Below are 11,532 nucleotides of genomic sequence, written 5' to 3'. Positions count from 1 at the left end.
GTTTTGATTCAACAATACAAACCCTAAAAAATTAGCAATGACAAAAATAAATAGATAGAGTTAAAAAGATCTCACAAACTATAAAATCACGCAAATGCGTTGTCTTTAAAGGTTGATTCGTGCCACCTTGAGTAGAACTTGGTGTGAATGGCTTTCTTGGCCGAACAACCCCCAAGATTAAACTATAGTAATTTCTTCAAGTTGATCACACACTCAAACAAGAAGAACTAGGAACAACCTTAATTTGCCTTTCCTTAAAACTAAAAATTGATGCTGAAATTTTTAGTGGAGATGAGCAAAAAAACAAAGGGAGAAGGTGGCTACTGTAGCTGAAAAACTTAAGAGCTATAGAGGGGAATATATGGTTTTATATACTAACTCATGTGAGGGCTGAAGGGCTACAGTAACAATCACTGTGCAAGCCAACGGGCTACACATTAAATGCCCCAACGGGCTGCTCATTTAATGCCCAACGGGCTGAACTAAGATGGGCTGAAAGCAAAAGAAAAGGAAATGGAATGAGGCTCAAGAGAGACAAGCTTAAGTCCAACCCAAGCTCAACTCCAACCCTTAACCCATTGTCTTACAAGCTATCACTTAAGAGGTGCAAAGGTTTATAAACATATATGCAAACTCATCTCTAACCAATGTGGGACACAAGCATAGTTTAAGAGTTTGAAACACACATACTCCAACATATAGTCCTATAAATTATTTGATATATTTCATCTTGATATGTAAAACTGTACTTTCAATTGGATTTGTTGGCCAACGTTAACGCTTTGCATATATAGTAATCAAAGTCTTTATTGTTTTTTTATTTTTTATTTTTTACCTTAGTAAATAAAGTACTGGGTATCCAAATGGTTAGAATTTTTTGAACACCTAATTATTTTCCATAATTTTTGTAGTCTCCCGTTTTATACACATCAAGTAATTACAAGAATAAATCTTTAGAGTTTATACAAGATTCTAGTTAAAAGTTTTGAACTTAGGACCTCATGAGACATTGAGAATCACTAAATACAACCTCTTGAGATAAATCAAATCTTTTTGTTTGTATGCACTATGCAATACTCTACATGAATATTAAAAACAAGAATAAGTACATTGCATATTTCATCATTACTATTATATGAATCCAAATTGTTTCATACTTTCTTTTTGTGACCTGTGTTAGGGTTTTAGTACATGTAACTCCAATTTTAAACATTCTTTTTGGAGAGTGTGTACAAGCATATGTGATGTGACAAGTATTAGAGAAGAAAATTAGCTAGTATTATCTAATTTATGAGTTTTGTTGAATAAAATATGAGAGAGAGAGAGAGAGAGATTCAAATTTAAAATCTCTTGTTGTAACATCTCTATAATCTATATCTCATTTCAAAATTCTACAAATAGGGGTAAAAAATTGTAGCACCTACCACATGCAGTTTTCCTAATGAACAACTCAACATTAATATTTAGGATGCAGAATATAAAGTTGTTGAACTAAAGTGCAAAAATAATCATAATGACCAGATTTTGCTGACGTAAATTGTGATTTGTGTCCTGCATAGTGTTGACTATATAACAAGTTATATCAAATTATTGTAACAGAATGGAAGAACTAAATTGTTAATCTATAAGAAGATACAAGCTTGGTGGAGCTGATCAAATTATTTTTTGAACAAAAACAAAAAGATAGACACACACACACCAAAATAAAAACAAACTCTTCACGAAAGCACCTAGAAGCTCACAGGGGGTCCATATTCTTCGTTCATATATGCGCACAGCTAGCTTTGCATTATTATGAGTTCTTTAATTCTCCTGATCTAGAGCGTCTCATGATAGTGCAAAAAGTGAAGGACTCTTATTTCAAAAATTGATATATATTGTACTTTGAAAACGATAAGGTTTATCTCCACTGAAACCAGTTGTCTCTCAACTAATTAAGCAACAAAAAAAAACACTATCTTGTGTCAAGAATGATCTCCTTAGACTTAAGAGGCGCGCTAGCTCTTGCTTCAGGTATGCAGGGCCCTACTTCTATTTATGACAGAAAAACCCATCAAAAACTAAAAGAAACTAAGAATAAAGTTTCCTAACTAATTGATTTAAATGGCATTTAATTTGTTTATGTCAAGGCTTAAATTTGTAGAACTAATAATGAAAGTTAGAATCATATCCAATGTTCTCTAGCTTACTGATGGCATAGACTTCCAATAAATCCTGTTCTGCAATTATGTTATACCATGCATTTGCATGTATTACATTACACGTATAATATTGAGAGAGGAGAGGGTGGAGGAAGTAAGTGGTGTTACTAAAAAATAAGGGCAACTTTTCGGTGCTAATAATGGTTCAATTATTGGGTATTCGTGCATATCTTATGTACTCCCAACTCCAATTTTCTATTATGTATGTGACTTTCCCACTTAGTATTCTTTTCTCTTTTTCTATCCTGTCATTTTCGATTGGTCTTGTCGTATTTCTGAGCATTAGCACAGTTGAAAAGCTAGCCTCCATTTCTTAATCTACTCCCCCACGACCTCAGATATTTTTTTCTTTACATGCAATGTCTACGTTTAATTATATTTAAAGGGACAAGAAGTAGGATTAGTGGAGACATGCATAAATATTCATTTATATTTTCATGATTTTCTTGTGGTACCTTTGGGACTGTCAAATATTAGCATTGATACACCATGTTGAATATGCTAGTATGGATGCGGAAGCGAAAGCATAAAGTATAAAACATAGTAACACATGAGAGTTACGTGGTTCAGCCGAACGGCCTACATCCACGGAGGAAACCCTAAAGGGCTACATCAATAATATATTAGAGTGTAATACAAATCCTGTGTTACAATGAATCATAACATGTGTATATATAGTAGACTAAACCCTAGACTAATAGACTTCTAGTACAAGTAGGAGACTTGACTTGCACACAAAGTAGAATTAGGCTTGGGCCTATGCTAATGGGCTAATATATCTCTAACACCCCCTCTCAAACTCAAGACGGAAGCTTGATGAAATCTTGAGATTTGATAAGGTTGAGAAGATCCCTTGAATGAAGTTTGGCTCTGTGACGGTAGTTTGAGGAAGGCAATGGTCTTGCAGTGTTGATGCGACTTCTAACGGTGGCTTGACTATACCGGAGAGTTTTGACGGCAGCAGTAGGAAGCCAAAGAAGATGAACGCAGCGAAAAATAACACCGAGGAAGACAAAGATTGCTCTTAAATATACCATAAGGACAGAAAACCATGGCCACAAGAAGGTGGCTCTGATACCATGTCAAATATTAGCATTGATACACCATGTTGAATATGCTAGTATGGATGCGGAAGCGAAAGCATAAAGTATAAAACATAGTAACACATGAGAGTTACGTGGTTCAGCCGAACGGCCTACATCCACGGAGGAAACCCTAAAGGGCTACATCAATAATATATTAGAGTGTAATACAAATCCTGTGTTACAATGAATCATAACATGTGTATATATAGTAGACTATACCCTAGACTAATAGACTTCTAGTACAAGTAGGAGACTTGACTTGCACACAAAGTAGAATTAGGCTTGGGCCTATGCTAATAGGCTAATATATCTCTAACAGGGACATATCTGAAGAGAGCTCACCATTCTAGCATTTGTAACATGGCAGTACATGGGTGATTGATCTTAACCATTTCATCAATCAGTCTTTTGTTTCAATGAGTCTTATGTAAAGATTGAACATATATATATATATATATTGAATTGGATCATCAAATTCATCAAGTGCTTTTAGGAATTCTATGATAGAGTTATATATTACTCTACTCTCTTAGAATTCTAAAAGATTCTAATCCCAGTTCATTTATGATCAGATGCTAGATATCTCCTATAAGCCTTGATTAACTTTTATACAAATCTTAGTCAGCTAATATTATTGTACTAGCGTGGTGCCAAAAGAATGAGCTCAGCCACCATTACGAGTTAAAACATCAGATTACAGGCAATATTTGCTTTTAAACTACCAATCCACTCACTAAGGGAGAAAAAGGCTGTCCAATCTTTGCAATTTTTTTTTTCTAGTTTATATTAGTATTATCTGTTACGTACCAAGCACGATGGAACTCGTGCTTCAATTACAAAAGATGAATAACTTTCTCTCATCCTCTGAAATGAGCCGCCCACATAAAATTAATAAAGAGTGAACTAGCTGGTCATTGCATTAATAATATTTTAATTATAAGTCTCTGATGTTTATTTATTCTTGCAGAGGTAAAACATAAAAACCCTGGACACACTTGTAGAAGAGAACCCAAAACCAGAAAAATGAAATAAAGTCTCATAGAAAAAAAAAAAAAAAAAAAATCATTTTTACTGCTTTTGACTTGAGGCCCCTAGAAATTCATTGTAATATTTAGGGAGATAAGGGGATTTTTTAAATTAATTCAATGATAATGTAGAATAAATTTGAAATTGACGCTAGTGAAAAGATGCCAAAATTAGAGCATATATGTTTGCTTCAAGAAAATAATTTAATAATCCTAGAATCAAGAAGCAGGAGAATTCCTAGAATTCACAAGAAAGAAAAAAAAAAACACTCTTTCAAATTTTATTAATGTAATCCTGAATTTCTCAGAAGGCTACAACTACAATATAGATACTAAAGAAGTTGTAGGGTGGTTAAGAAACCCTAGAAAACCTTAATTCATGTTAAACACGAAATTAGGCTAGAAGATATGAAAAGTCACTAAAAAATGACAAAATTGAGAAAATTGCATAATTAAATTGTATGGACTCTAGAAAATGTCCTAGAAAAAACGGTACCATATTTTGAATTTTAATTCGAAACTTATAACATAAAATAAAATTACTATAAATAGAAAAATTGAATAAATGGGAGCATAAATGAATGAATTTGATTATTTTGAACTTTAATTTAAATATTATAACATAACAGAAAATGACTATAAATAGAAAAATTGACTAAATGGGAGCCTAAAAAAATGAATTTGCTCGAAAAATGACATAACTCTATTAGCGTAATTAAGGTTTTTGAGATTTGGGATTTTTCTACACTATCAAACAATGTTGTTGTGCCTTCAATATGAAGCTGGTGATGGTCTTATTAAACGACGACTAACTTTGTAGCTCAGGGAAAAATAAAGAAGAACAAGGGTCCAGTTCTTCATATTTTGTAGTTAACTTCAACCCAGAAATTAATGGACCATAACCTTGTGGCTTGATGGTATATTTTTGGTTATCCAATGGAAGAGAATGGGTTCAAATCCCCACTCCACTTGTGGTAATCTGGCAAGTGCTTAGGTTGAATTCTTTAAACATAAAAGAAGGGGGGTAGGGTTTGACTTCAACCCTTTGATCTCTCTCTCTCTCTCTCTCTCTCTCTCTCAGAGTCAGAGCTTATTGCATTTCCAATTGAGAATGGGCATTATTGTGCTTATTGTGCTATGGAAAAGCGAATGGGCTAGTCCATGTAGTGCAATTATTATGTATGCTTGCTGCATGCATATATATATATATATATATGATGTCGTGGAACCATCTTGCATTAATAGTGCAACTTTATTAATTCATACTCATGCTCATGCATGTTCTTAATTTGCCCCACTGCCTCTCTGCGTGCAGCATCATATCACATCACGCGTGCAAGAGACTACTTAACAACGACACCTACATGATCAATTGTTTGTTTGGATCAATATGTATTCCTACACAAAATTTTCCCATTCATATATATGTGTTAAAATTAATTAAATTAATTAGATACGATCGCCCACCAACATTTCCCAATAACTACTGGATCTTTGTCAGTGGAATATTTGAGGCCAATAGGGCCTGTACGTTAATGATGTATTTAATTTATTCTGGTTCCACCTTTGCATACTCTTTCTCTTTTGTCCAAACTCTGAGCATGGTCCCAATCCCATTTTAATATTATCTTTTTTTTTTTTTTTTTTTTTTTTTTTTTTATGAACAATCCCAATTTATGATGATCACACCTTTGTAATGAAGTTATAAAATGAATATTAATTTGACTAAGGTCCGTTTAAAACTTTTTTTTTTTAAAAGAAAAAATATTTTTTAAAACCATTTTTTTCAGCTACAATATTTTCAATTACCTAAATTTTTGAAAAAAGAAAAAACAAGCTATACTATAACAGCCCTACAATTACAATATGAAGTTGTGAACCATGTATCCAGTCTGTCGAATTGAATGAAAACCAAGTATCATACACACACACACAAGTCATTTAGTGGTTTGATCTCTTGCACTTGGCTCAGAGCTTGATTTATGGTCCCCAACTAAGTGACTGCATGTAAGACAGTAATATTCATTTGTTACATCTGGCATCATTCTCTGTTTAAAGATTCATGACTGGTGTATTCTGTGACACTGTTTCTCTGTAGAAAGTTATATATATATATATATATATTCATTCCTGAAGACGACCTCGATCAATGGACATAGAGAGGTGTAACTAATTACAGCGTAATAATTTCATGATTGATTGGCGTTGGTGATACTGATAAGAGGTAACTTTAACATGGGAACAAATTTTTTTTTCCATTACAGAAACACATGCATATATGTGTACCACCTTTTCTGAATAAATTAACAAGTTATAACTTTGTAAAAAAGGCTATGAAGGTTATTCTATTGTCCATGTAAAAAGATGGTTCTTTGGGTTTGTATATATTAAATGAAAGAAAACAGGATTACTTTTGCTAACATCACAAGGTTAATATATTAATTATTGTTATTTTTTTCTGTACCTAAAGCTTTTCAAGGTTTTATTTTCGAAAGGCTAATACATAAAGTTCACCAATATATATATTTCAAATATAATTCAGTCTCTCTCACTTTTGAAGCTCCACTCAACTCAAGAAGCTAATTAGCTATATACATATATGTGGCGAGTCTTTGTCTTGAGTGTTTGCCATTCTCTCAGAATAAATTACATTTTTTTTTGGTTTCCCAGAATAAATTACATTTGTTTATTGGAAATGATTCAATGCCCAAACGAAGCATAGAAGCTCCTTCCTGCAAGACTAATAGAAGGATCCAACAATCATCTCCTGCCAAACCTTTGCAAGTATAATAAAGCGATGTGATAGATAGATACCGTGTATCATAAAATGCTCTTTATCTAGATTGAAAATTTTTCCTACATAGAGAGAAAAAGGTAATGTCACTAATAATGCACTGAAAAAAAGGAGTAATGTCACTAAGCTTAATAATTTGTAATTGTGGCCTATATATGCTCCACCAAAGAACCAATATGTATCCTATATAAAAAAAAAAGAACCAATATGTACGTAATTCCAAAAATGACTTAACCTACGGAAATGATGGTGAGAAACTATAATATCCCATAGGATGCTTATTAATTGATGTTTGTTGGGGGAAGTTAATTTGGTTTTCCCCATAATTAATATCCCAAAGTATGCTTTGTGGTCTGGCTGGTTATTCACTTAAGCTAACCATGCATAGTGAAGCGAGATAAAAGATCACTTACTAATTTAAAAGCTTCAATGGTTAGAAAATAATAAATTTAGACACAAGCTAGTTGTTATAATTTCATGATAGATTATCATTGTTAATATAAGTATATAACTCAAAAGGTTAAATTGGTAGGAAACAATGAATTTAATGATTGTCTTGAAAGTTGAGGTTTTCAAGGTGACATATTAACCTTGTTCTTGTAAAAATAGACTTCAAACTAGGGATGATATCTATTTTTATTGTTCTTTTTATCTAAGAGGATTTGGTGGAATCTGCTTGTGTCTAAATAAGGTCTGTTTGTGATTGGAGTTTTGAGTTTGATTAGGCTATTAAAATTTTGACAAATGAAGGTTTTTAGACTCTTAATTATCATTTGTGGTTAAATTGAAATGTCAAATTGGACAATAGAAGAAAAAGATACGAGGATGCAATTTTCAAACTATTAATTTTGCAAAAAGTTTAGGCACGCATTTTGACATGTCAAGTGGTGATTGAACCTTTTTATTTTATCAAGAATCAATGGTGATCTTATGTATAAATGATGTATTAATCCAACCACAAGTAACATATTTATAAATTTTAACAAAGTATGTGTCAGAATGGTTGTTTTTTAGCGTGAGAGTAGGGGTAGCTAGATTGCATTGATATAAGAATACATGTCATTCCAGTCTTAACAAAGCTTCGTGATGTACGCGGAAGATTCCTTTTTTAGTTTTTAGTCAAGAGTTGGGCTTGCTTTACTGTCCCTCTTTGGTCTTTTATATTTTTTGTTTTTTGGTGTTTTAGCTAGCTTTCTGGTGTTTTGTTTTAGTTTTGATAAAATATCTCATTCATAAAAAATAAAAAAGGAATAAAATAGAAAAGAAAAGAATATATTTTTGACGGCTTTTTTTCTTCCTTTCTTTGGAACATGGAAATCTTCTTTGGATCCAAGAAGCATAAGAACTTTTTATCGACATAAAATGATTGTGGACTGGAGGAGTTTCATGTTGCACTTGAACACACGAGTCAATTTTCATCATTCATACCATGTTGTGAATGCAATTCATTAATAGTCAATGTCATGTTTACACTCATTACCAGCTTTAATCAGGGCTTTTTGTGTATTGTTGACTCATGTTGAGAACATCGAAGGTCATACTTCATGTTTAGCTACTTAATAAATAAAAGAGGTTTCATCTTGCTTTTCTCAAGTAGGCCTAGGTTGAGATCAATTCCGATGTTTCTACACATGTTATGAGCAAGTTTGACTTCCTGTTATGCAAGAGCTCAATCAACGTTTACTCAGGAAACCAGTCGTAGCTCCTTCACAAGGGATCCAATGGTCACATTCTGAAGTCACATGATGGTTTCACACAACCAAGCATAAGTAAAGTAGTTAGCATAATTATAATCAACCCCACCACCTTTTTCATTCAGGACGACCGGCCCGGCCCGGCCCTTCTCTCCAAATAATTTCCTTCTTAATTTCAAATAGTAATATGGAAGATCAGTTTATGTATAAAATATAACAGATGATTTAAAAGGACATCACATCCAAAATTATATTGAATCGTCATACCACCATGCTTGGCATTAAAATAGGAGAAAGAGACAAAAGATGGCCTATAGATAAAAGTTAATTGTCCTTTGCCAGCTGCATTTATGATTTTTATTTTTTTTTGTTGATGTGATCTGCATTTATGATTAATACATACAAATGGGTCTCCTTCACCTTGAATTTCCTTTCCTAAAATCCTATCTTTATGTGCCAGCAAGTTGTATTAATTCCATGCACCCTATGGTCAAGATATCCTTACTCTGAAAAGGGAGAAAAAAGATATACTACAATTAAAGTAGGAGAAGCACGAGACATTTCCCTCTCAAATTCTCAATCAATCCAAAAACTAGAATACAAAACCAAACAGAAACACCCCATATATCACTCAATTATTCCACACAGCCACACCTGCCTTTTTTTTCCTCTCCACAATCCCAAAGCCCAAACCAAATAAATCCCCAGATCCCACTCCCACTCCCACACCACTCTACCCAACCAAAACTTTAAGTCCAAGTGCGAGCAGCAAAAAGCCTTTCCCACAGCCAAAAACCATGGTACCCGTACGGGTTCTACTCATGGTGTTGGTGTTGGTGTTGTTGAACCTCCTAACTAGTATCACCGCCACAACTAACTCAAACTCCACCCACACCACTTCCTCATCAAGCCATGCAAACGCAATATCCTACCCTGATTTTCAACACCTGAATATAAAAGAAACCATAGCCGAGACTAAAATCAAGCCTATAATAAATTCCCAAAACCATCAACCCCTTGATACCCACGATGATGATGATGATACCAAGTCCAAGAGTACCGAGAAAAAGTCATGGAAGCTGAAGCTAGTTCACAGAGATGGGATATCCAAAGACAACTCCCACGATCATTATCGCCACCGCTTTCTTCAGCGCATGAAACGCGACAGTAGAAGGGTCACTAGCCTTATACGCCGCCTAAGTGTCGGCGGAGTGAGTCATAAGGTGGAGGATTTTGGGTCAGAGGTGGTTTCTGGAATGGAACAAGGAAGTGGAGAATATTTCATAAGGATAGGGGTTGGTAGCCCTCCAAGGAGTCAGTATGTGGTTATTGATTCCGGTAGTGATATTGTATGGGTCCAATGTCAACCTTGTAACCAGTGCTACCACCAATCCGACCCGGTATTTGACCCGGCTGATTCAGCCTCCTATACTGGGGTGTCTTGTAACTCTGCTGTTTGTGACCGAGTGGAGAACCGGGGGTGTCATGCCGGTCGATGTCGGTACGAGGTCGCATATGGTGATGGGTCGTACACCAAGGGCACGCTTGCACTCGAAACGCTGACGTTTGGGCAAACCGCAATTCGAAACGTCGCCATAGGATGCGGCCACATCAACAAAGGCATGTTTGTTGGAGCAGCTGGGTTATTGGGTCTTGGAAGTGGGTCCATGTCATTTGTGGGTCAGCTTGGCGGTCAGGCTGGTGGTGCATTTAGTTACTGTTTGGTGAGTCGGGGTACTGGGTCATCGGGGTCACTAGAATTCGGGCGTGGAGCAATGCCTGTGGGTGCTGCATGGGTCCCCTTGATTCGAAACCCACAAGCCCCAAGTTTTTACTACGTTGGGCTATCAGGTCTTGGAGTCGGAGGCATGCAAATACCTGTTTCTGAAGATGTTTTTCGTCTAACTGATATGGGTAAAGGAGGTGTGGTTATGGATACGGGCACGGCCGTAACTAGGTTCCCGACATTGGCTTATGAAGCGTTTCGAGATGCTTTTATCTCGCAAACCTCAAACCTCCCTCGAGCCTCTGGAGTATCCATCTTCGACACTTGTTATAACTTACTTGGGTTTGTATCGGTTCGGGTACCAACTGTGTCATTTTATTTCTCGGATGGGCCAATCCTAACCCTTCCAGCAAGGAATTTTCTTATTCCGGTGGATGATGTGGGAACTTTCTGTTTTGCATTTGCTCCATCCCCTTCTTCTGGACCTTCTATTATTGGGAACATTCAACAAGAGGGGATCCAGATTTCCTTTGATGGGGCTAATGGATTTGTGGGATTTGGCCCAAACGTGTGCTAAGTGAAGGCTATATGAATTTTGCTAGTCAAAGTTATATTCGTATTAGAAGTATGTATAGAAGAATCATTTAAGGCATTAATATTAATAATGTAATGTGGGTTTTGTAGAATGTAATTATAGAATGTGATTTCCTTTTCACCTAGTGAGAAAGTAACGTATAAAAACAATCTAATTTATAATGTTTCTTTAGCGAAAGGTAGTTTGATTAAACAAAGGGAAAATATAATAGAGTCAAACATTCCCAAGGGAAAATCTACAATACAGTCAAAAGAATCGCAAAAAATATTATTTACTTGGGTATAGAGCACCCTTTATGTGCCATGAGATGATCCAATAGATCCCTTTTACCCCATGTATAGTAGAACCAAAGCAATCTTTTACTGATGGGTACATGACCCTGACACAAAACAAAGCCATTGCCTTTTGCCCC

General features: G+C 35.1%; 1 protein-coding gene across 1 annotated transcript; it reads left to right on the top strand.

Moving 5' to 3' along the window:
• Positions 1-9,364: 9,364 nt before the first annotated feature.
• Positions 9,365-11,244, top strand: LOC126714763 (protein ASPARTIC PROTEASE IN GUARD CELL 2). Its single transcript, XM_050415057.1, has one exon. It carries the CDS (start codon positions 9,597-9,599, stop codon positions 11,100-11,102), a length of 1,506 nt encoding a protein of 501 aa, XP_050271014.1. The 5' UTR covers positions 9,365-9,596; the 3' UTR covers positions 11,103-11,244.
• The last annotated feature ends 288 nt before the right edge of the window (positions 11,245-11,532 follow it).

The sequence above is a fragment of the Quercus robur genome, chromosome 1, assembly GCF_932294415.1.
Source record: "Quercus robur chromosome 1, dhQueRobu3.1, whole genome shotgun sequence".
In the NCBI taxonomy this organism is placed as follows: Eukaryota; Viridiplantae; Streptophyta; class Magnoliopsida; order Fagales; family Fagaceae; genus Quercus; species Quercus robur.
Note: the sequence above shows the minus strand (reverse complement) of the source record. Positions and strands in the feature narration are given on the sequence as shown.